At 36.6% G+C, this 24372-nt stretch overlaps 4 protein-coding genes, 1 long non-coding RNA gene and 2 pseudogenes across 8 annotated transcripts; 3 read left to right on the forward strand and 4 right to left on the reverse strand.

The window, feature by feature from the left end:
• Positions 1–1583: 1583 nt before the first annotated feature.
• Positions 1584–1931, reverse strand: LOC147937535 (uncharacterized). Its single transcript, XR_015566627.1, has 3 exons — positions 1876–1931; positions 1716–1783; positions 1584–1651 (listed from the first exon to the last, which is right to left on the reverse strand). It is a non-coding gene; the product is annotated as an uncharacterized LOC147937535 (long non-coding RNA).
• Positions 1932–2554: 623 nt separating this feature from the next.
• LOC104714870 (putative clathrin assembly protein At2g01600) lies at positions 2555–7023 on the reverse strand (annotated as a pseudogene). The gene is made up of 22 exons (XR_015565569.1): positions 6934–7023; positions 6768–6832; positions 6590–6687; positions 6366–6504; positions 6132–6259; positions 5950–6033; positions 5801–5851; positions 5640–5705; positions 5480–5545; positions 5314–5394; positions 5141–5221; positions 4858–5034; positions 4680–4758; positions 4465–4580; positions 4136–4226; positions 3941–4005; positions 3735–3817; positions 3602–3639; positions 3299–3354; positions 3142–3216; positions 2965–3057; positions 2555–2815 (listed from the first exon to the last, which is right to left on the reverse strand). The product of XR_015565569.1 is annotated as a putative clathrin assembly protein At2g01600 (transcript).
• Positions 7024–9316: 2293 nt separating this feature from the next.
• On the reverse strand, positions 9317–10309 carry LOC104710083 (uncharacterized). The gene has a single exon (XM_010426626.2). The coding sequence runs from the start codon at positions 10052–10054 to the stop codon at positions 9479–9481; it is 576 nt and encodes a 191-aa protein (XP_010424928.1). The 5' UTR covers positions 10055–10309; the 3' UTR covers positions 9317–9478.
• A 155-nt stretch (positions 10310–10464) lies between these two features.
• Positions 10465–11538, forward strand: LOC104710084 (putative NAD(P)H dehydrogenase subunit CRR3, chloroplastic). Of its 2 annotated transcripts, none has more exons than XM_010426628.2 (3): positions 10465–10940; positions 11030–11170; positions 11285–11538. In XM_010426628.2, exons 1-3 carry the CDS (start codon positions 10678–10680, stop codon positions 11364–11366), a joined length of 486 nt encoding a protein of 161 aa, XP_010424930.1. In that variant the 5' UTR covers positions 10465–10677; the 3' UTR covers positions 11367–11538. The 2 variants fall into 2 exon arrangements, with proteins under 2 accessions (XP_010424930.1, XP_010424929.1); XM_010426627.3 differs by having other exon boundaries at positions 10496–10940; positions 11030–11166.
• A 393-nt stretch (positions 11539–11931) lies between these two features.
• Positions 11932–16090, forward strand: LOC104710086 (putative clathrin assembly protein At2g01600). Its single transcript, XM_087466682.1, has 15 exons — positions 11932–12620; positions 12724–12793; positions 12892–12989; positions 13099–13237; positions 13363–13490; positions 13589–13681; positions 13779–13829; positions 13925–13990; positions 14087–14152; positions 14237–14317; positions 14416–14496; positions 14605–14781; positions 14881–14959; positions 15062–15177; positions 15499–16090. The coding sequence occupies exons 1-15, from the start codon at positions 12531–12533 to the stop codon at positions 15883–15885; spliced, it is 1722 nt and encodes a 573-aa protein (XP_087322808.1). The 5' UTR covers positions 11932–12530; the 3' UTR covers positions 15886–16090.
• A 265-nt stretch (positions 16091–16355) lies between these two features.
• On the forward strand, positions 16356–17636 carry LOC104714871 (uncharacterized). Its single transcript, XM_087466683.1, has 2 exons — positions 16356–16737; positions 16846–17636. Exons 1-2 carry the CDS (start codon positions 16663–16665, stop codon positions 17365–17367), a joined length of 597 nt encoding a protein of 198 aa, XP_087322809.1. The 5' UTR covers positions 16356–16662; the 3' UTR covers positions 17368–17636.
• A 1813-nt stretch (positions 17637–19449) lies between these two features.
• LOC104710087 (pectinesterase inhibitor 11 pseudogene) lies at positions 19450–20548 on the reverse strand (annotated as a pseudogene). The gene has a single exon (XR_015566628.1). The product of XR_015566628.1 is annotated as a pectinesterase inhibitor 11 pseudogene (transcript).
• Between the last annotated feature and the right edge of the window lie 3824 nt (positions 20549–24372).

The raw sequence follows: 24372 nt of genomic DNA on the forward strand, positions 1-24372 counted from the left end.
AGACTGAAATTTCTTTGTGATTTGTCTTTAGTCTCAGTCACAAAGACTGAGATTTCTATGTGATTTGTCCCTAGTCTCAGTCACAAAGACTGAGATTTCTATGTGATTTGTCCCTAATCTCAGTCACAAAGACTGGGATTTTATTGTTATTTGTCCCTGGTCTCAGTCACAAAGACTGAGATTTCTTTGTGATTTGTCCTTAAACTCAGTCACAAAGACTAAGATTTCTTTGTGATTTGTCCCTAGTCTCAATCACAAAGACTGAGATTTCTTTGTGATTTGTCCCTAGTTTCAGTCACAAAGATTGAGATTTCTTTGTGATGTTTCCCTAGTCTCAATCACAAAGACTGAGATTTATATGTGATTTGTCCCTAATCTCAGTTACAAAGACTGAGATTTCTATGTGATTTGTCCCTACTCTCAGTCACAAAGACTGAGATTTCTATATGATTTGTCCTTAGTCTCAGTCAGGGAGACTGAGATTTTTATGTGATTTGTCCTTAGTCTCAGTCACAAAGACTGAGATTTCTATGTGATTTGTCCCTAGTCTCAGTCAGGAGACTGAGATTTCTATGTGATTTGTCCCTAGTCTCAGTCAGGAGACTGAGATTTTCTTTGTGATTTGTCCCTTGTTACAGTCATAAAGACTGAGATTTCTATGTGATTCGTCCCTAGTCTCAGTCAGAAAGACTGAGATTTCTATGTGATTTGTCCCTAGTCTCAGTCAGGAGACTGAGATTTTTATGTGATTTGTCCCTAGTCTCAGTCAGGAGACTGAGATTTTTATGTGATTTGTCCCTAGTCTCTGTCACGAGACTGAAATTTTTATGTGATTTGTGCCTAGTCTCAGTCAGGAGATTGAGATTTCTATGTGATTTGTCCCTAGTCTCAGTCACAAAGACTGAGATTTCTATGTGATTTGTCCCTGGTCTCAGTCAGGAGACTGAAATTTTTATGTGATTTGTCCCTAGTTTCAGTCAGGAGACTGAGATTTTTATGTGATTTGTCCCTAGTCTCAGTCACAAAGACTGAGATTTCTATTTGATTTGTCCCAGTCTCAGTCACAAAGACTGAGATTTCTATGTGATTTATCCCTAGTCTCAGTCAGGAGACTGAGATTTTTTTGTGATTTGTCTCTAGTCTCAGATACAAAAACTGAGATTTCTTTGAGATTTGTATCTAGTTTCAGTCACAAAAACTCTGTTCTACAGTGTGAGAGAGAGAAGAGCATACCGGATCCAATTGCTAGAATTGCTGCTTGTGGTGGAGTAACGACTGCACAGAATTCCTTGATGCCAAACGGTCCTCCCAAGTTAGAAACCGTAAATGTTCCTCCCTGAGAAAGCGAGATTATTAGCCTGTTTATTGAAAGATATGACTAGTGAGTTAAGCTAATAAAATTCTCTCACCTCATAATCTTCTGGCTTTAAGCTGTTCTCTCTTGCTTTTTGAGCCAATTACCGAACTTCTTCTCCAATTGTGGACAGACCCTTCTTGTCTGCATCCTGGAATCAAGAATTTGATATAATTCAGCAATATGAAGTTCGTGCTACAGCGACGGGTTCCACACTATATTGCACACACCTTCACAACAGGGACATATAGCCCGTTTTCTGTCTGCACTGCGACGTTGATGTTCACATTTTTAAACCTGTAGAGAAAGGTTAAGCTGTTTGCTAACCCATTCATATTCAAAAGGTTGTCGATGTACTTACTGGCGGATGTAATCATCAGTCCATGAACTATTGCACTGAGGAACTTTCCTGAGAGCTAATGCAGCAGCCTAAAAAGCATGATGACGGTATGGTTTATTAGAAGATCTGTTGGCTTGCATGTAAAGTATACACATGTAAAGTATACACAAGCAAGATGTACCTTAACAACAAGATCATTGACAGATATCCGTTTCCCACCAGAAGCCTCTTGGAAAGAATTAAGCTGACTCCTCAAACTGCATATACAAAACTCGGTTTGTCTAGCTTACCAATTGACAGCGACTCAAAATATATCATTCAAAACTTTATACTTACCCCATAAGTTTGTCAACACATGTATCTACGGTCAAATAATAGTGAGGGATAGTTTGCTTTGATAATGTCAAACGTGAGGCTGTGACCTGTCAAAATTATAAAGTTAAAGAGGTTTCAGAATCCTTGAACCTTTTGAAACTGGCGTAACAAGGCTGCAAGGGTTATATAGGTTTTGCCTTTCGTATCTGAGAATGAGGGATGTCAACATAGTCCAAAGCTGGGGCCTTAGAATCAGTAGATTTAGATGGCTTCGCAGTAGCTCCTTTACCACCTGAAGCTGCACCATTGGAAGATGTAGTAGGACACAAGGATGAGTGATATACTGTAAACAGAGGCAAGAAAGGTCTGAAAGAGAAAGAAAGGAAACGAAGAGTCAAGGAGTGACTGATACCTAAGTATTCATCGATATCTGCCTTCACTGTGCGTCCTTCAGGACCTGTGCCCTTAATGTGAGGCACCTGATTTTTTTTTAAAGTAAACGAGAAGAAAGTATAAGCTGGAAGATTAGGTAAAAAAAAGAATTCCTAGAACAATGTGATACTGACATTATTATCTTCAGCCAACTTTCTCGCAAGAGGACTAGCAAAAACACGATCTCCTGTGGGAGGTGCGCTAGGCTTGGAAGCCTTCGGTTCAGGAGGCGTTGATGACTGTTCAACCTTCTCTTCCTTTGGTGGGGTAGGAGCTGGTTCTGCTTTAGTAGGAGCGGCATCAGCAGTAGATGATGGGGTGTAATCTTTGAACTTTCCAATGTCCTCTTCATCTTCAACTGTAATAGCAATCACCTACTTGAAGGCAAAAGAAATTTGACATGATCCAAATAATTCCATTAAACATTTCCACAAATGAACTGTGGATCCTAAAACAAATACCCCGAGTCCCATGAGAAACCACGGTAATACATAACTCTACAGAAACCAGACAATTTTCATACCTCGCCGACTTGAATTTCTTTTGAACCCTGCTCCTTTACAATCTTGGCGAGATAGCCCTCTTCCATGCATTCCATTTCGACGGTTGCTTTGTCCTACAGAAGATAACCTAGTTAGAATTATTTCCAAAACATGAACATAAAAATACGGAGAGTAGAATCAATCAAGATCGACATTACAGTTTCAACTTCACAGAATACTTCCCCAGGAGCAACTTTATCACCTTCTTTTTTCAGCCACCTGGCAATGTTACCCTGGAAATTAGGAAAACAGCTTATTAGAACGTAAAGATAAACGAAAGTAAGTTTTGATCAAGAGGTAAACAAAGGTCCATACCTCAGTCATTGTTGGCGAGAGAGAAGGCATCCCGATCTCTTGATGAGGAGGCAGATCTAAAACACGTTTTCAGAAATTCTAGGTAAATTGAACCAATGTAAAGCTCATACCATTTAGAATTCTCAATTACACAATTGTTTAAGCAATGCAACTGTCTTAGCAGGGATTTTGCAATAAAGCCCTTAAACCGTTTCCAAGATACAGAATTAGTATATACAAGCTGACTGTGTATGTAAGAGCAAGGTGGAAACTACAAGAGTAAAGTGAAGAAAAGCTCATAAAACAAATTTAAAGGCTGACTACCTGAACCCGATGAAAATCCTCTAGCTGATTGCGTTGAACTGGTATGCAGAAAAAAGTAAGCTTATAGTTAGGAATAAAAAGAATCTATACAAGCAGACAGCTAAGGCCACATAGTAAGAGAATGAGACTGAACCATGAAAAATCTTTTCCAAACATTGGCCTTCCCATTGCACTGCTTAGATTAGTTGTCGCAGTTGAAAAACTGGACACTGGTACCTACACAATGAAAATAACGACATCAAGGCCACATAAAACTCGTAAGGTTTCTGCTAACTAGTAAACATGATTCAATGAGAAGAGACACTGCAACACAGCTACATAGAAGAGCAACAAACTTACAGTGCTGGTGATACATTTGGTAATCCTCTCCAGTGGGGAATGGCCAAGAAGGGCATTAACGGTATCTGAAGACCATAACAAAAAAAAAAAGAAAAAAAGCTGAAGCAACAAGCAGAGAGTCTCACAGATACTAACCAAAGAACCATACAAAAGAGCAATACGAAAAATTTCTACATCAGGAGGATCAAAAGTTACCTTCTCTGTTCAGAGGAGCTCGATTAGTGTTAGAGAAATAGCGAACTGTTGAAGCATGTTCCCGGCGCAGTAAAATCGAAACATCCTTCAACTGTTCAAAGAAAAAAAACAAGTGGCGGCGTTACAGATCTCAATCATCTCGCAGAAGCAAGGTTACAATTTTAATAATAAAATGCATGTGATGACTCTTTCATTACTAATTTGCTTGTAACAGGGTTCCTAGTCTAAAGATTTATAAACTGAGCTACCAACTACTAACTGGTGTTCATTTTTGTGATCTACTGTTTTAGCATATGGCATTATGAATAACAAAAGGGAATAATGCTTACCAATTTCCTCTCAGTGGCTGCAGAGATATCACTGCTAGGTGCTATCACCAAGGCAAGCTCCCATCCTGTAGGATCGTAATCAATTGCTTGACCAAAACGAGGCATTGAAGGATTAGCTGGAAATAGAGAGAACAAAAATGAATTAGCGAAATAAAGAAAAAAAAAGACAGTTACACCCTCTCCAGACTGGCAGATGGTCTAACAAGAAAGCTCACCATCAGTTGAAATAATGGCTAACGCAAGTGCATTTCTGTCTTCGATCACAGATGCATCAGGAGCAGCACTGTTCAGACCCTATGGTAAAAGTTGAACAAAGAGAAGTTGAGAATAAGAATCGCAGTAAGAAACAGAATTGAAACTAAAATTATAAAGCCATCATGATAGAAATTTCACCAGTAGATCATCAGTATCAATGAAGTTATGAGTGCTGGCTGAAGGAGGAGGCGGGGGAGAAGGTTCTGTCTCTTCAGATACAACAACCACATCATCTGAAGGTAACATTTCACGTTCTTCATGTGACGGTTCAGTATCTTCGGCAGTCAGTCCATCATCCGGCCTATACGTTAGAAGCTGAATGTAGAAAACTCCATTAGCACATAAGACACAGAAAGAAAAGAAAAAAAGGCGAAAAGACCAAAAATATTGAATCACTAATATGAGAAATACGAATACATACCAGTGGTTCGGCTGGGACATCAACAACCCATGGTGCTTCTTTAATATACTTCTCCATTGTTGTCAGAAAAGATTGTGGAGGCTGAGAAAATAACATAAAATAATGTATTAAGTAATAGAAACAAGCAATGGCTGTCAACTAACTTTATCAGAAGTTATCTCATTCGGTAGTACCTCTCTTAGAACAGGAAACTGAAAAGTCCTCGCAAGTTCCAATCCTTTGCAGGCTTCATAGAAATCAGAAAGGCTTCGTGCCTGAAAAAAAAAAACATGTATCCTGTCATACAAAAAAGTGTGACAAGTGAAAATATATACCAACAAATACAGTCCAACAACACACCTGCTGACCCGCACGCTTGTATATATCAAGGGAATTGATGGCTTCATGTTTTGGCATTTCAAAGAACTGTAATATATATATATACATACAAAGTAAGCAGGGAAAAAGGAAGGCAGATAGAGAGACGTAATAACTATGATGGTAGACAAACTAGACCTACCTTGTCAATGAGATTGATGATTCCATCATTGATAGCACAATAGACTTTAAAACTCTCTTTCAACACCTATCATACGATAAAATAAAAAGTTTAGAAATTTTCAAGTGTTATTTTTCTATATGGAACAGAAAGCTTTTGCAGAGCAAGACATTGTTACGTACCAGAGCAAGTGCATATTGTATAACATGATTGTGGTTAGCAGCGCCTTCTGGCTGAAAAAAAAAGAAACAAAGGGACAAGACAGTCCATTGATCATCAAGTGCCGCAACATAATATCAACAACAGAAACAAATAAGATCAGAAACAGTACCCTGCAACCAATGAGACGATATAGAAGCTACTGCAAAGCTGGCAAGAGTTCTTCACCGTCTAAATCCTTGGTTCTACTGTACCCCTGGCCATCTTGCAATATGCAAAACCGAAACCATCAGAAAAGAAAAGGAGGTAGGAACACAAATGATAAAAAAGAGAGAGTTAACGAAAGATTGATACCTTATCCTGGCCTGGGGTAGATTTAGGAAGACGTTCTGCTTCAGTATCATATTTTAAAACCCTGAAGCATTCAAGCCGTTCCTCGAGGAATAATGCATAAGTACGTACCCAAGCTGAACAATCCCAGGCTGTAAAAGAAACCTTCCAATTAACCTTAACACTCTATTAGGAACCACTTATGATTCCAACACATATACACACAAACGAAGCAGAAACGCTAAAATTTTAGTTTACCAATAGGGCTTGAATCATCCTTGAAGTTAGAAAGCTGCAGAATTCGTCCTCTCTACGAAAAGTTTAATAGCTCCTCTCTGAATGTTGGATCACCTTCCCTTAGAAGCCGATGAATAACAATTAGTGTTTTCAGGGCAACCTGATGCCCAAACAACCCAATAGAGATCAGTTCATGAACTTAAGCCAAATCACACGATTTCAAGAACTAAGGATGAAATAAGTACCGTCCAATTTCTGGTTTTATGTAAACGGCAAGAAAGGGCGTGAATGCAATAAGCAACATCTGCTCGAGCACGAGTCACTGATGTTGCCGCGAAGATTTCTGAAACAATCAATCATTCTCAGAGAAGAATTCCCAATTGGAAAAAAATCAGATCTAAGAAATTATTCCCAATAACTCACTTCTGAGATGGCGATCTTTGGGAGGACACTCGATTCGTAGCTTTAACTATGGCAACATCTAATTCCTTAATTCAAGAAACCAAAAACCGAATCCGTCAGAGACTGAAAACAAAATCAATAGTTTAGAGAAGAAGAAGAAAGAGACAAAATCGGAAAGGGAGCGAACGGCGTAATCGCTGTTGACTCGGACTAAGCCGACTTTGGTGGAGTCTTTTAGGGCTCCATAAGCTTTTCTCCATGACTGAAGCGTTCCCATCGAAAGAAAGACGTTAGGAGGAAGACTCGTTCAGATCTCTCTCTCTACGAAACTCGGAAATGACGTGTCGCAATCTAGAACCACCTTCTTAGATAGATTTATATAATTTTTCCCGAGAAAAGCTCCGGGAAAAATCACGAGACTAACCGATGACAGAGAGAAAGAAAGAAAAACAAAGTGAAGAAAGCAAATTAAAAAAAAAGGGGATGCGAGGTTCCGTTCGCGTTTTAATTTTTTTTTCTTTATTTCTTGAATATTAAAAGTCAATTTATTCAGACTTGATAAAATAAAAATAGAGTCAAATTTTGAATTTTCTCTATGTTTATAAAATTTATTGAATATTATTTAACTAGAGGATATAAAATATAACTACTGTAGAAAATCGGAATAATATTGTGTTTGATGAAATGGGGGAATCATAATAAAAGGTCACGCAAAAGCATAAAACGGTAATGATATGTGTATATCTGGAAAAATCTGATAGTACTAATGACCTAACTTCTACTCATCAATAAAACAATTCGAATCTGCTCCTTTGGATTATCCCATCTGTTAATATCAACCCTTTTTTATACATAAAATCCCAAAGCCATGTGTTCTATACTTTTATTTAGTTATTTCAATAATACATATATAGTCTAAATATGTTTAATATAATACAGTCATCGGTCATCAGTTTTAAAGATTATTAGATTACTGGATTACAGATGTGAGAGTGAGAAATATTGGCCACCTACCGCTAACTATCTAAAATGGCCAGCTTCATATTCTAAATTTGTTTGACTCAAACGTTCACAAACGTATAGCTGATGGTGTAGAAATGGAAATTCATAAAAAGACCCTATTCGACGTTTTAAAAAAAAGAATTTGCACGAATACTAACATCAACTATTTGTTTTTGGGTTTTGATTTAAAACTTCAAATGGGTAAAAATGCTTTAAAGCCATTTTTTTTCTTTTCAAAAAAGGATTCAATAATCTAATGTTAAACGTATTTTATACCATACTAATATATACTAATTTTCTAGAACATCAAGAATGCACGAAAGTCAAACATGATTTGATTAAGTAGCTTCTTGTTTTGGTAACGTATTTAAAAACTAAAAGAACAAAAAAATCTCTTGGATTTACCAGAAATAGATCATAGTCAATTAGTCATCCATCATTCCAAGTCATCAAGTTGACATCAAATCATATTCTTATATACTATTTGCAGATATAATCATATGTATGTAAATGTAACGTGGACTGAATCTGTAAATGTTAATGCCAAGTCAAGTCTTATGACACGATGTAACGAGTGAATAACCGACGCCGTTTAGCTATCACCGTCCCTTACTTAAAAAGTAAAACGCTGTCGTATAAGCTATTAAAGGACTAAGGGCAGTTTTAATTATAGAAGCAGCACCGCAGAAAGGGTTCAAAGCGAGAGGGGCTCGAGTGAGAGAGAGCTTCGATAACAATGGCGTGATTGGCGTCAAAGAGGGAGTTCCACAAAGTCGCTGAATCTCGTCTCGAATTCTAGCTCAGGTACTCTTAAAATTTGTTTGTGAAGTTTTAGGTTATCGCTGGATCATAGGATTTTGGGAGTTAGAGGGTTACAATTAGCTGAGGATTCCGATTTCAAAATGCCATACTTGTGTTGAAGCTTAGTGGTTCCAAAGATTGTGAAACAAAAGGACTTTTAGAAATAGTTTTGGTTTTTTTTTTTTTTAAACTCTCTCCAGTCCCAGGCTCTGTTTTTGACAAGTGACTTCTTTCTTATTAGAAAATTTTGGAAAATGCTGTTGTGGTCTTTGTCAAAATTCTGTATGATTCTTTGTGTATATTGTGTGTTGCTTTCCTTGTTCTCTTAACCCTTGAATCAATTTGGTATCTTCAATATACTTTGAATGCTAAAGACAAATCACATCTAAGCTCAGATATTGTTCAACCGTAAGGATTACCTCTTTTTTTTTGTTTTTTTATGATCTTGCTGTTTATGTTTGTATTGTATATTACAGTTGACAGAGGTTAACCTAATTACTTCAAATGTTTTGGCCTCCCCATCTGTTTTAGGTTCCTGTATGACTGTATCAAGTTTTTACTAGTATACCACATACTTTAATATGCAGTTATTGGCTTGTCTTCTTTGATAGAATTGGTTATTTCCTTGAAGCCTTGAACCTCAGAGTTTTAGTCAACTCCATTGAGTTTGAACAAGTTGTTATCATGCTCTAATGATCAGATGAGCTATTCCAGAACTTAGTTTTACCTTTGAGCTCTTTTCATTGCTGGTCGCGCTGGCGTTGTGGTTTTGCAAAAGAATGACCAGAGATTTACATTCTTGGTAACAATCTTATCAGCACATACATATATGATATATGTTTGCTTTACGTCATTAAACATTAGCGAACAGACATATGTATATACTTATATCGCTTATTCCACCACTATCAGGTTCTTAAAGATCTCAATTATTTCCTGAAAGAGTAGAACACAGTGAAGATATAAATACTGAGAGCAGAAGAGACCAAGACAACAAGCGCCAACACGGTATGTATCGCCAAAGCACTGCCGCAAGAGAGTAGCCCAATACGAAGCTGAATGACATCAACAATTGACAACAGGAGAAATACACATCCCAAGATAGATCCACCAGCTGCACCAAGCACACCGAAGCGAAGCACATCACTATTGATATTTGCTTTAAACACTTCGTCCGTTTCTTTGCTGTTCAAAAGGTTGATGGCTAGCTTCATTCCTTGAGCCACGAGGGAGGAGAAGAGGAAGAAGGCAAATGAGATGACTTCAAACACAACTAGGTCGCGTTCCACGTCTCGTCCTGCACTGCACTCGGTTCTGTCCGTGAGGCTGAGATCCTGTGGTTGGTCGAAGGAGATTCCGACAAAGACTGCAACCGTGAAGAGAGAATTAGCACTTACGATACCGTCGAGGGCTGTAACGTGAATGCTTGTGGTCGATGCAGTTGAATGGCTTGTGTTGCTGTTGCTATTGTGGTTGCTACTCGTCTCTATGTCGGAATCTGCCATTACCAATGGATGTTCTTTTTTTTTTTTTTTGTATTGAATAGCTTCAAAGCTTCTCTCTAGTGGTGGATCACATATATTCTTCTGGTGTGTCTTATATGGTTTCCCTTTTTAATTGATTTGGTAATGTAGTTTAAGAGTGGGTGGTGGTGTTTGGTTTAGAACGATTAGCCTTTGGGAAAATGATTGATGTATGTTAAAAATGAATATTTTAAATCCTTTTCAAGTCATGGAAGGTGGTACACACACACCTTTCTCCTTCTCCTTTTGTTGTGTTAGAAAAAGGCTTCTTCAAGTAACCCAAATCTTCACTCAATTCACATGTAAATCAACACAATGTTGTAACAAACTTACACGTAAACTATTACCTTTTCTAGTTTAAGAAATCGGTTTAGACTTTAATCGTATTTTCTATAGAAAGGGAAGTTGCGTATTTGAAGAGACATGAAATATATCATAACCAAGAATAGAAAGAAAACAAAACTCAAGGTTTGTATTAGCTGACGTGGCATGTTCTCAAGTTTTAATTGGCTGGGGGAATTGAAGAGGATAAATATAGAAACCTTCCTGCTCGTAAAGTAAAAAAAATTCAAACCACACAAGTGAGGACTGAGGAGGAGGGGGCAATGGCGGTCTTATCCACCATCTTCTCCGTTACCACCAGAGCTTCAACGACTCCAATGGCGTCTCTAGCTAATGACTCACCGTCTCCACTTCCTTCTTCTTCATCACCGTCGTCGAAGAAACCGGCAAAACTTATCAAAGTGAGCAAACAAATGGGAAACCAAAACCAGCAATTACGGAAATTACAACGGCGAGGCAACAACAAGCCTTCGATAGCTCAGATCGAGCGAGCGTTCGGTTCTGGATCATATCGTGATTCCGAAGGGTAAAGACAAGTCTTTTATGATTGTACTTATAATCTCGTAACTGTGCCATGTTGATGATATTTGTTATCTTTGTTTTTCTGTCTGAAAGGGAAATGGATATGAATACAGTGTTTGATGAGCTTCTATTAGGCCACACTAATAAATTCGAAGGAAAAATTGAAAAGAAGCTGCGAGAGATCGGCGAAATCTTCGTAGCTCAAACGGAGACTAAGCTTCGTTCCTCCGGTCAGTTAAGTGATTTAAAATATATTAATCTCATGCTGATTAATCATCATCACATCTAAATTCCATATGATAGCGTTGGCTTAATCATATATCAGTAATAGATTGATGTACTTTGCAGGGAAACCAGTATTGATGTTTACAATACAGTGGATTCTTCCCATATGGATTATGTCTCTGCTCGTAGCTTGTGGAGCTATTAAACTCCCTTTTAGCCTCCCGTTACTTGATGACTTGATCATGTGAATTCTACTAGCTACAATCCATGTCTCGTTACTTTTCCTTTTACTGTGATATACAGTATGATGATATAATGGATCATATATGATTGATATCTTGATATATATATAGCTTCTACAAATCTTGGTTAGAAAATGGTGTATGCATAAACAGAAAGTTATAATCTTCTTGCAGCTCTCTGCTTCAGCTATAATTAGAAAGTCGTTACAAAATGGCATTTCACTTCTCATCACCGCCGCTATCAAAACCGGTTTGTAGCTGTGAACTCCACTGATTGTTGACGTTTGAGTCAAACAAATTTAGAATATGAAGCTGGCCATTTTAGATAGTTAGCGGTAGGTGGCCAACACTTCTCACTCTCACATCTGTAATCTAATAATAATCTGATGACTGATGACTGTATTATATAGTTAAACATATTTAGAATATATATATATATATATATGTATTATTGAAATAACTAATAGAACACATGGCTTTGGGATTTTATGTATAAAAAAAGGGTTGATATAACAGATGGGATAATCCAGAGGAGCAGATTCGAATTGTTTTATTGATGAGTAGAAGTTAGGTCATTTAGTACTGTCAGATTTTTCCAGATATACACATATCATTACCGTTTTATGCTTTTGCGTGACCTTTAATTATGATTCCCCCATTTCATCAAACACAATATTATTCGGATTTTCTACTTTAATTATATTTAATTAAAATCCTGCCTTGTTTGTTGTTTCCTTATTTTAGTTTTGTCTAGTCAAATAATACTATTCAATAAATTTTATAAACATAGAGAAAATTCAAAATTTGACTCTATTTATTTTATCAAGTCTGAATAAATTGACTTTAAATAAAGAAAAAAATAAAAGAAAATTAAAATGGAAACGGAGCAAGTAGTGTAAAACCTCGCGTCCCCCTTTTTTTAATTTGCCTTCTTCACTTTGTTTCTCTTTCTTTCTCTCTGTCATCGGTTAGTCTCTCTCTGTGATTTCTCGTGATTTCTTCCGGAGCTTTTCTCGGGAATATTATATAAGAAGGTGGTTCTAGATTGAGACACGTCATCTCCGAGTTTCGTAGAGAGAGAGAGAGAGAGATCTGAACGAGTATCCCTTCTAACGTCTTTTTTTCCGATGGGAACGCTTCAGTCATGGAGAAAAGCTTATGGAGCCCTAAAAGACTCCACCAAAGTCGGCTTAGTCCGAGTCAACAGCGATTACGCCGTACGCTCCCTTCTCCGATTTTGTCTCTTTTTTATTCTTCTCTAAAACTATTGATTTTGTTTTCAGTCTCTGATTGATTCGGTTTTGGTTTCTTGAATTAAAGGAATTAGATGTTGCCATAGTTAAAGCTACGAATCATGTCGAGTGTCCTCCCAAAGATCGCCATCTCAGAAGTGAGTAATTTTTTTTCATTAGGAACTCCTTGGATCTGATTTTTTCAATTCGGAATTCTTCTCTGAGAATGATTGATTTCTTTCTATTGTTGTTGCAGAAATCTTCGCGGCAACATCAGTGACTCGTGCTCGAGCAGATGTTGCTTATTGCATTCACGCCCTTTCTCGCCGTTTGCACAAAACCAGAAATTGGACGGTACTTATTTCCTCCTTAGTTCTTGAAATCGTCTGTTTTAGTAAAGTATCTGGATTAGTTCATGAACTGATCACTTTTATCTCTATTCTCTATTGGGTTGTTTCAATAGGTTGCCCTGAAAACACTAATTGTTATTCATCGGCTTCTAAGGGAAGGAGATCCAACATTCAGAGAGGAGCTATTAAATTTTTCGCAGAGAGGGCGAATTCTGCAGCTTTCTAACTTCAAGGATGATTCAAGCCCTATTGGTAAACTCAAATTTAGTGTTTCTGCTTCATTTGTGTGTATCTGTGTTAGAATCTTAAGTGGTTCCTAATAGAGTGTTAAAGTTAACTGGAAGCTTTTTTTTTTTTTTTTTTGTTTCTTTTTACAGCCTGGGATTGTTCGGCTTGGGTACGTACTTATGCATTATTCCTTGAGGAACGCCTTGAATGCTTCAGGGTTTTAAAATATGATACTGAAGCAGAACGTCTTCCTAAATCTACCCCAGGGCAGGATAAGGTATCAGTCTTTCGTTTATTCTCTCTTTCGTTTCATTTGTGTTCCTATCTCTTTTTCTTTTCTGATGGTTTCGGTTTTGCATATTGCGGGATGGCCAGGGGTATAGTAGAACCAGGGATTTAGATGGTGAAGAACTCTTGGAACAGTTGCCAGCTTTGCAGCAGCTTCTATATCGTCTCATTGGTTGCAGGGTACTGTTTCTGATCTTATTTGTTTCTCTTGTTGATATTATGTTGCGGCACTTGATGATCAATCGACTGTCTTATCCCTTTGTTTCTTTTTTTTCAGCCAGAAGGCGCTGCTAACCACAATCATGTTATACAATATGCACTTGCTCTGGTACGTAACAATGTCTTGCTCTGCAAAAGCTTTCTGCTCCATATGGAAAAATAACGCTTGAAAATTTCTACACTTTTTATTTTATCGTATGATAGGTGTTGAAAGAGAGTTTTAAAGTCTATTGTGCTATCAATGATGGAATCATCAATCTCATTGACAAGGTAGGTCTAGTTTGTCTACCATCATAGTTATTACGTCTCTCTATCTGCCTTCCTTTTTCCCTGCTTACTTTGTATGTATATATATATATATTACAGTTCTTTGAAATGCCAAAACATGAAGCCATCAATTCCCTTGATATATACAAGCGTGCGGGTCAGCAGGTGTGTTGTTGGACTGTATTTGTTGGTATATATTTTCACTTGTCACACTTTTTTGTATGACAGGATACATGTTTTTTTTTTCAGGCACGAAGCCTTTCTGATTTCTATGAAGCCTGCAAAGGATTGGAACTTGCGAGGAATTTTCAGTTTCCTGTTCTAAGAGAGGTACTGTCGGTACCGAATGAGATAACTTCTGATAAAGTTAGTTCACAGCCATTGCTTGTTTCTATTACTTAATACATTATTTTATGTTATTTTCTCAGCCTCCACAATCTTTTCTGACAACAATGGAGGAGTATATTAAAGAAGCACCACGGGTTGTTGATGTCCCAGCCGAACCACTGGTATGTATGCCTATTTCTCATATTAGTGATTCAATATTTTTGGTCTTTTCGCCATATTTTTTCTTTTCTTTCTGGGCCTTATGTGCTAATGGAGTTTTCTACATTCAGCTTCTAACGTATAGGCCGGATGATGGACTGACTGCCGAAGATACTGAACCGTCACATGAAGAACGTGAAGTGTTACCTTCAGATGATGTGGTTGTTGTATCTGAAGAGACAGAACCTTCTCCTCCGCCTCCTCCTTCAGCCAGCACTCAGAACTTCATTGATACTGATGATCTACTGGTGAAATTTCTATCATGATGGCTTTATAATTTTTGTTTCAATTCTGTTTCTTACTGCGATTCTTATTATCAAGTTCTCTTTGTTCAACTTTTACCACAGGGTCTGAACAGTGCTGCTCCTGATGCATCTGTGATCGAAGACCAAAATGCACTTGCGTTAGCCATTATTTCAACTGATGGTGAGCTTTCTTGTTAGACCATCTGCCAGTCTGGAGAGGGTGTAACTGTCTTTTTTTTCTTTCTTTCTTTCGCTAACTCATTTCTGTTCTCTCTATTTCCAGCTAATCCTTCAACGCCTGGTTTTGGTCAAGCAAATGATTACGATCCTACAGGATGGGAGCTTGCCTTGGTGACAGCACCCAGCAGTGATATCTCTGCAGCCACCGAGAGGAAATTGGTAAGCATTATTCCCTTTTGTTATTCATAATGCCATATGCTTAAAACAGTAGATCACAAAAATGAACACCAGTTAGTAGTTGGTAGCTCAGTTTACAAATCTTTAGACTAGGAACCTTGTTACAAGCAAATTAGTAATGAAAGGGTCATCACATGCATTTTATTATTAAAATTGTAACCTTGCTATTAATCTAGTTATGGAACCGTGAGGATGTGAAGTTCATTGTTGGTATAGGTGATCATTTAGGAATAGGAAGATAGTGTGCAAGGCTATAAGCTAATGTTGAAAAAACCATTTAATTTGTGCAACAAAAATGTATAGGCTGGAGGGTTAGACACGCTTACACTTAGCAGTCTATACGATGATGGAGCCTACATAGCTTCTCAACGCCCAGTGTACGGTGCACCGGCTCCCAATCCTTTTGCGTCCCATGACCCATTTGCATCGTCCAATGGCACAACTCCCCCACCTCAGCAACAGCCAGCAGTGAACAACCCCTTTGGTGCGTACCAGCCGACGTATCAGCATCAGCCCCAGCCAACGTATCAGCATCAGTCCAACCCTCCTCCTACCAACAATAGTAATCCATTTGGAAATTTCGGGGAATTCCCGGTAAACCCGGTGTCACAGCAGCCAAATACCACGGGTTATGGTGATTTTGCGGTAAACCAACATAACAACCCATTCCACAGCACAGGCCTCCTGTGATCATGTTTTCTCTATTTACGTATGTATCTTTGATTGGTTTTGGTTGGAGGGAAAGGAGAGAGAGATGGAGGGAATTGGTTTTATTTGTGAGTAATAGAGTCACATGATTGGTTTGATGATCTCTGTTTTTTTATTGTTTGTAGAAATATAAAAATGTCTGGGATATATATATATATATATATATATGCATATATGAGTTAAAATCCCCCCTACACTCTAATTACATACTTAAAAAGTATTTATCTTCTTCAAGTTATATTTTGTGTGCTCTATCATCAGAGAGCAAATGTTTGAGTTCTAAATGGGCCTTATCGACTTCAGTACTTTTAGTCTTACAAACCGAAATAAGGTGTCTCTCTCGTCTTAGGTTCTCAATCCTTTTTCGTCCTTTGCACGAGCCATTGATATATCAACACGTGTCGACTTTTAACAAGCCGCGAATCATCGAATAATTGGCCCCAAATGGTTTTGTTTATTCTTCGATCCGATAATAAAGTTAAAAGATTAGGGAGAATAGGGTAAATTCTCAAAAGGAGTGTGAGTTATCACCTTTAAGCCACGTCAGCGATCCGGCGAGGTGTTATTCGGATCGATGCATAGCCGTCAGATCATAAATCGAGTTCCGCATACCCTAACCGTAGGATGAGATAGAAAACCACATTAACCAATTAATTTAATTTTGTTATTTAAAATCCCTAAAGAAGCCACACAGTTTCTTTGCTCCACCGCAACAGTACACCACTCCCTCCTCTCTCTCTCTGTCTATCTATCTCTCTCATGTCGACGGCGGAGAACGAAATCGATCTTCAACAGAATGATCCAATGGCCTTCTCTCTCCCTCCGTATCCTAAGGTATAATATCTCTCACTCAGATTTTGATTCTCATTTGTTTAATGGCGAACCCTTCTCTCCTTTTCCTAGTAGATCTGAGAGATTCTTCTCCTTTGTTACTTGAATTAGATGATAATGGACGCGATTGAAGCATCAAACGACCCGAACGGATGCAACAAAACGGCGATATCGAAACACATCGAATCGACTCAGATCACTCTGCCTCCGTCGCACAACACGCTTCTCAATTACCACCTCAACCATATGAAACAAACAGGCCAGCTCGTGATTGTCAAAAACAATTACATGAAACCAAATCCAAACGGTCCTCCCAAGCGCGGCCGTGGCCGTCCTCCCAAACCTAAACCCGATGTCGATCCTAGCCACGCGGCCGCTGTTCCTGCTCCGCCTGCTTCTCCGCCGAGGCCTCGCGGTCGTCCTCCCAAATCCAAAGAGTCTCAATCAGAGACTAAAGCGAAGGCGGCACCGAGTGGTTCCGGGAGGCCACGTGGACGACCACCGAAGAAGCAGAAGACGGAATCGGAGGAGACGGTTAAGGCGGAAGCACCAAAGGCTCAGCCTGAAGGTGAGCGTAGAGGTCGTGGAAGGCCACCTAAGGTGAAACCAGCCATGGTGCCTGTTGGTTGTTAAGTCTCTCTCTCTCTCTCGAGCTTTTTGATTAAGCCCTCCTTAAGCAAACCGCTCTTTAAAAAACCTTTGGTTCCGGTTCGTTTATGATAATAATTTAGAATTTTATTGTTAAATCGTCTAGTTTAATTTTTAATTGCTGTCTTCCGTTATTGTTTAGAGTGGGGTTGATGAGTAGAGAAGATAAATGTTGTAATTCGACTTTGCAATTGTGTGTGTTGTAAAAAAATTTCGGGTCTTAACCCTTTTCAAAAAGTAACGGTTTGGTGAAATAATCTTTTTATGAGTGTGTGTGTGTGTGTGATTCATCAAAGTTGCCATTGGGCTTTTTAGTAAAAAACAAGCGTTACAATTAAAACTTGGTGGCTAAAGTTGGACAAATTAGTGAGACAACATTTCAGAATTAGAAATAGAATTCAGGTATTTTTGAGGTTTTGCTGTTCAAGCGGGAGGTGGGGGTTTTCAAAAGATTGCAAATTTTTCGGAAACATGTTTGGTCCCCAGTTCCTTGTAATCAAATGATGATGGTATTGGTAACACTTCACAGTTCACACTTTTGAGTTTTGATTGATAAAGGTTGTTGTTTTCGGTTTAAAACTTCGATGCCTAAAATCAACTTCATGGACCTATAATGGGCCTAATAAGACTGAAAAGGAAGTTGCTAAATAATACTACGACGACATGTTTGAGCCTCCTTACCAAAAAGGCTCTCGAGTCTCAAGCTAATATATAACTTGTACACTCCCATAAAATATATATAGAGTTGTGTTAGCTTGGAACATAAGAAGTCTTTCCTTATGAAACAGCAGTACCTCTGACCGTCCCTTTTCAGATCTTCACTTTGTGTAGAGTTGTAGCAAAGAAACAACTCAACAAGGTGTTCCATGGAAATGGATTGTGGACTCATGTGTGTGATTCACATATGATATATTCTATTACTCTTAGTATTCAGGTAGTTTGATCAAAGTATTTTTTTTGTAAATCATTAATACATTTTTGGCTAAAAAGTCAACAACACATGGCAATGTATCGTATGGTGTTTTTTGTTCAAAAATCTTTGCCTTGTTGAGAATCTTGCTTAAATAGAAGCTAGGGGTGACATGACTAACTTAAATAAATATCTTTTTTTTATAAGTTACAAACTTACAACCATTCGATGTTACATACTTATTACATGTAAAGAAGCATGACAAACAAAAGAACAATCTTAAGCATACAAATACAATGGTTCACGTTTTTTTTTTGCTATTATGTTTGCTTACTGTTTTTACCAAAAAAAATTTCCTTACTATTTTAGTTTTCAATTCTTGTGAGTATCGATCGCTTTTTTATCACAGTTCATGTTAAAATCCATATACTCTCTTAAATTGATCAGAGTAATTTTGACAACACCGGTGTAGAACTCTAACAAATTAAGTTTAACAATATATATATATATATATATATATATATATATATATATATATAACTATATAAGCTCTCTAAGTTCCAATGATTTAAATATCTTTCTTCAGGTGATGTACACAAAAACCAGTGTGAGTTTGGACACAGTGCAATCTCGTGAGTAAAAGACCGACGTTTTCTTTGTTTGTTTGGAAGGGCTTGAGTGGGACCATTAACAGAAACTAAGACACACAGAAGTGTGGGAAATGAGTATCTATATATGAACACATTTATATTAATTGGTCTATTGGATATATATGGTGATATGTCCTACTCATTTCACGGGTCGAGAAAGAAGAATAAACACAACAAAACTTATAACCACTCCATGTGATTGTGATCTATATCTACTATATTCATACATACATATTCTTACAATAATCTTATATATATTTATACGATCATGTAATTTAGTTAGTAAATCAAATATGTAACACCATCTTCGAGACTGCGTGATAATTATACACTAGTAAAGACAGCGATTCAACGTTAGTCGGTCCTTCAATGTATAAGGAAGTCTTATTATCTTACAGTATGATTTTTTTTTTTCAAACACGCAAAGCTGGTGATGTAATTAACATCTCCTTGAAGTGACCTTAACCCATACCCGTTAAACATACACAAATCTCTCAGTCAGCTCGGTTTAAAATAGAAACCAAATCAGTAATTATAATCATTTCCACATAATAGAGACAAAGCATATATATTTAGAAGCTTGCACTTAACATTCAGTTTCCTTCCACACAAAAACTAATTTTAAAATTTATAACTTAAACCCATAATGTATTAAATTATCAAAACATACACTTAATCAAAGTTAAAAAATCCTCATGGGGGCTCTCATGGTCATGGAGCTCCATTGTTGGCATAAGTGTTGACAAGGGCAAGAGCATTACTCGTTAACCTCTTCACTTCCTCAAGCCGGTCACAAACGGTCGTCTTAATCAATCCTCCTTCGTCCATATCTTCAAATCCATCCGTACACGTGTCCTCATCCGTCAATGCTGCACTCATCCACGTCTGCACGTTACTCATCTGAAACCTAAACGTTTCCACCGACCTCCGAGCCGCCGGGACTCCACCTTTGCCGTTCATGTCGCGTAGCTGTCGGAGAGACCCTCTCATCTCGTCCACCGCGTCTTCAACGTTCGAAACGCAGTCGCGGATTACGGAGGAAGCAGTTTGGTGGCCATCACCGGCAGAGGTTACGGCGGCGGAGCGTGAGAGTTTGGAAAGATAAGCCGCCGCGGACTTGGCTTGCGAAAGTGAAACGCCAATTGCGAGCTTGGCTAGCCTCGCCGGACTGTCTTTAACGGCGGAGGCGTAGCTGGCGAGTGACGTGAAGCATACGTCTGGATATAGGGTGGCGTTACAGCTTGTTCGGATGAAATCAAGATCGTTGGTTGTTGTAGTGTTTGGTCGCGGAGGCAAACGGACGGCTGAGATTGATATGGAAATGAAGAGAAAGGTAGTGATGAAGAAGAGAAACGTCGTCGTGTGACTTTGGCTTACCATTTTCACTGTTTTTCGAAATTGCTTTTTTTTCTTCTCGTGTAAGATTATAGAGGAGTGATTGGCGGTTTATGTAGGCCTTAGGAATGAGTTTTCATTTTACAATCTTACCCATCATTGTTACGAGGATTTACTAGATTGCCACTAATCATATTGTCTGATATGTGTGAAATCACGGATTATGTTTTGGGTTGTAGTTTACAAGTATATATAAAATAATAAATCAAGAGAGTAATAAGACCTATGTATATAGAGTTTCACATTACGATGAGCCATGTCGTTTATAGAACTTACATATTACTTTGTTGTCCTATATATTTCTCATAATTTCCAAAGAACTACATTTGTTTAAATGTATTTCTACCTCTGTGTAAACCGGCTAAGTTTCAGTACTCGTATCGAACAATACTGTCCATCACATATGGTCGATGGTATTATATTATACAACTAGATTTAGATTTAGATCCGTGCTAGAGCACGGATTGAAATTCTTTTTATTTATATTATAATTTAAAAATAAAGATTAATTTATAAGACGGTTTAGTATTGTAAACTGAGAAACGATTGTCATTTTTTTTTTTTGTATGAATATGAGAGATGTATTTTAGTGAATGGAGATCTGAATGATTTCTATCAATGTTTTTTAACCAGGACCAGACCGGCCAATCGGCCGGTCTAACCGCAACCCGATAGGTATTCCGGTCCGGGTAACCTCTAAAAACCGAACAAATATATAAAACCCGCAAAAAACCAAAAAAACCAGCTAAAAACCCGTGAACCGGTGGGTTGGACCGGGTTGTCGGTCTTAAATTAAAATATTTTATTTTGGTCACACTTCAAACTCAAACTAAATTAAAAATAAATGTTGTTATTTATAAAAGAATCACTTAGTTATTCTATCTAATCATTTAAAAGTTTAATTTTAGTTGTTTAGTATTTACCTATGTATGTTTTGTTCATATATTTATAGAAAAGTAGATGTTATATTCATAATATAATCAAACTAATAAACTAATTGACCCGTAATTCAATCAGTCTGACTAATTGACCTAGTGACCTGAAAAACTTCCGGTTCACCTTCCGGTCCGGTTTTAAAGACATTGATTTATATTAAAATGTTGGAAGGGTGTTAGGTCAGATTTTATTTTGAACTGAACAATAAAATCTCGGAAATCACGATTAAGTGTGATTAATTGTCAAGATTTTATTCCTTTTTTTGCCTAACAGTATATTTTTATGCCTAATACTATATATGGTGTCACAAAATATGGAATAATCAAGAATTTTTTTTGGAAATTGTATAAATCATTGGAATATTTTATTTTAAGAGGATTATTTGAGATATTCTTAAGTATATCCGTAATTTTATATAGCCCACAGATTAACCAATTAATCTATAATTTTTTTTTTGTAAACAACATATATTTAATATATTATCTATTTTGTAACCAACTTATAAAAATTATATAGTATAAAAAAAAGTTGTGTACGTCTATTTTATTATACAAAAAAAGTTGTGTACTTTTTTTTTATGATTGAGAGTATAGTTTTATCTCCTTTAATAACTTGATGAACGTTGTGGTCTATCAATAAAATCTGTGGAAAATAAATTGGTAATATTGTGACTGTAGATCTTTGGAAACAACGTGATCTTCCAAAAATAAAGTTTGGAATATCCATAAACTATCAATTTAGAATATCTCGTTTTAGATTTTCGGTTACAATTAAAGTTTTATTTGTTACCATTAATATATGAACTATCAACTTGTAACCAACTAATATATGGATTAATCTATAACCTATGTATAACCTATTTGTAACAATTTATTAAAATTATAAAGTCTATCAAAACAATGTTGTGTACTTCCCTTTTATTAAAAAGGGAATGAATTTGTAATTAGAGTTTTTTTAGGGGATAGTTAGAAAAGATAAATACTTTTTTGCGAAGAATTATACTATTCTAATTAATTTCGAAGTTTTTAATATATATAATTAACTTAGGTGTTCAAAGCTAGGTGGTGGTGGATATAAACAATTTATGAGGTGACAAAAAAACCCCCTTAATATTCAAATGGGAGCCACCCAAAGTTGATAGATTCCTTGGAGATGCGCCTACCTTCTTTAATTTGCGATTCTGGGATGGTGCTTTCATCTGCCGTACCAAAGTTATTGATACGTTAGAGAAATGTTCGATCACGCAATAGATAAACACCATTCAACTCCAAAAACGTTAGTGCGTACATATGATGTGAAGGTTAAGAGGTTACATATCCAAAAATGTTAACGATCATTCAAATTAGTGCGGAGATACGCTATCTATCTTCATTTTAACATAGATTCATTACATTATATACAGAAACTAGTAATGGATCCACGCTACGCGCGGTAGTTAGATTAAAATGTATTACTAGTTTTCTTGTATATACTATTATGTTGGTCTAGTAATTTTATTTTTTTCTTCTCTTTTTTTTGTTAGATCTTGCTTCCTTATGTTTTTTTGTTGGCCTTTTTTTTTATTAAAAAAAAGGTCTTGCAGAAAGTTTAGAGGGGGTTATTGGTTCTATGATTTTAATGGATTTAGAAATCCAACCAAAAATCATGTGTTATTCAATCATTGATTTTAAAATACTTATCAAAATTATGTGTTATTGGTTCTATGATTTATAAATACTTGTTCAAATCCCATGTTATTCATTTAATGATTTGTTTTTGGATTTCAAAATCCACATTATGTTTTAAATGGATTTGTATGGATTTGAAAGTATAAAATAGAAGGATCCAAATCCAAAGATAAAACATGTTATTTCAAAATCCATGTATTTTGATTCTAGAATTTACAATTCCATATAGAATTAGAAATCATCTATCCAATAACAGCCCCTTAGTTTGTTGTTTATATTAAAACAATTAAGTTCATCTTCTTTGTTTTTAAATGTATTTTTAAAAATATTTAATTTGAAATTAATATTTGCTAGTTGATGTTGTTGTTTTTCTTTTGTTGTTAGCTGTGATTACTTAATTATTATTTGTCATTTTGTGGTTGGATTGTTTATTAATATTTTCATATGTATTTTGTAAACTGTTGGACACTATGAGGATTTAAATTATGTGTTTCATTCTCGTAATTGTTTTTTGGTCATCTAAAGGTAAATGTGAATTGGGTTGCAACTTTGTTTATACGAAAATGTGTTGGCTTCTTTAGGGTTCCTAACTATCTTCTTAGTTGTTTTTGTGTTTAGTTGTAATTGTTTTTTTTTCCGGCTGAGTGATTTTTTTGGATTCAATGTGAGTTGTGTTTTATGGTTTTCTTATGTTGTCCTTATCATTAGTATTTCTTAATCTCTTTAGTTGAGTAAAGGTGTGTTCATCTATGTCCTTTAATATTTGGCGACTTTATTTTTGAGATCGATTGTCAGAAGTTTGTTCATTATAAGACTTGAAGACTCTTGAAGGAGAGTTCTCGTTATGTGTAGGCCTCATATTTTGGGCGTTGATACACAATTTGTCTACTTAATTCTCATGTCCTAATATGTTATGTGATTTTAAGACAATGAGATCCGAAAATATTAAAAGATAAAGTCTAAACATACATGTGGAAAGTTAACAAAGTTTACAAAATAACAAAGACAATAAATTGTAGCAGTACAATCTTCAAGGAGCGTTACCAGATCGTGAGGATCCTTCTACTTTTGGGCGTTTTTTTGGATGTCTCGGATAATTCTCATGTACAGTGGGTCAATGTCTTCTTCGTCTTCCTCGATGCGTATTAAGTAGCCTAGGTGAGCAAGAGATTTTCTGCATTGTAGCCTTGTTATCTCCTTCACATCATCATCCTCGGGACTTCCTTCACCTTGCTCACCTTTTTGTTTGATTTTCGGTATCACGTTCTTTGTTGGGAGGCCACATATGATTCCTTTTGCTTCCATTGAAATACTTTCTGTATTGATAACACTGATTCGTTTAGTTTCGTTTTTTTTTCTATCAACAATCAATTAAAGAAATTAAATACAAACAAAATTAAGAAACTTAATACAATAAAAAATTACATACTTT

The sequence above is a fragment of the Camelina sativa genome, chromosome 9, assembly GCF_030686135.1.
Source record: "Camelina sativa cultivar CO46 ecotype springtype chromosome 9, ASM3068613v1".
NCBI classification, from domain to species: domain Eukaryota; kingdom Viridiplantae; phylum Streptophyta; class Magnoliopsida; order Brassicales; family Brassicaceae; genus Camelina; species Camelina sativa.

Bases quoted from the DNA above. Each gene is read 5' to 3' on its own strand.
- LOC104710083 (XM_010426626.2), bottom strand. From the start codon at position 10,054: ATGGCAGATTCCGACATAGAGACGAGTAGCAACCACAATAGCAACAGC.
- LOC104710084 (XM_010426627.3), top strand. From the start codon at position 10,678: ATGGCGGTCTTATCCACCATCTTCTCCGTTACCACCAGAGCTTCAACG. The intron at 10,941-11,029 runs GTAAAGACAAGT...TCTGTCTGAAAG, and splicing joins TCATATCGTGATTCCGAAGG to GGAAATGGATATGAATACAG. The intron at 11,167-11,284 runs GTCAGTTAAGTG...TGTACTTTGCAG, and splicing joins GACTAAGCTTCGTTCCTCCG to GGAAACCAGTATTGATGTTT.
- LOC104710086 (XM_087466682.1), top strand. From the start codon at position 12,531: ATGGGAACGCTTCAGTCATGGAGAAAAGCTTATGGAGCCCTAAAAGAC. The intron at 14,153-14,236 runs GTGTGTTGTTGG...TTTTTTTTTCAG, and splicing joins ACAAGCGTGCGGGTCAGCAG to GCACGAAGCCTTTCTGATTT. The intron at 14,318-14,415 runs GTACTGTCGGTA...TTATTTTCTCAG, and splicing joins AGTTTCCTGTTCTAAGAGAG to CCTCCACAATCTTTTCTGAC.
- LOC104714871 (XM_087466683.1), top strand. From the start codon at position 16,663: ATGTCGACGGCGGAGAACGAAATCGATCTTCAACAGAATGATCCAATG. The intron at 16,738-16,845 runs GTATAATATCTC...TACTTGAATTAG, and splicing joins CTCTCCCTCCGTATCCTAAG to ATGATAATGGACGCGATTGA.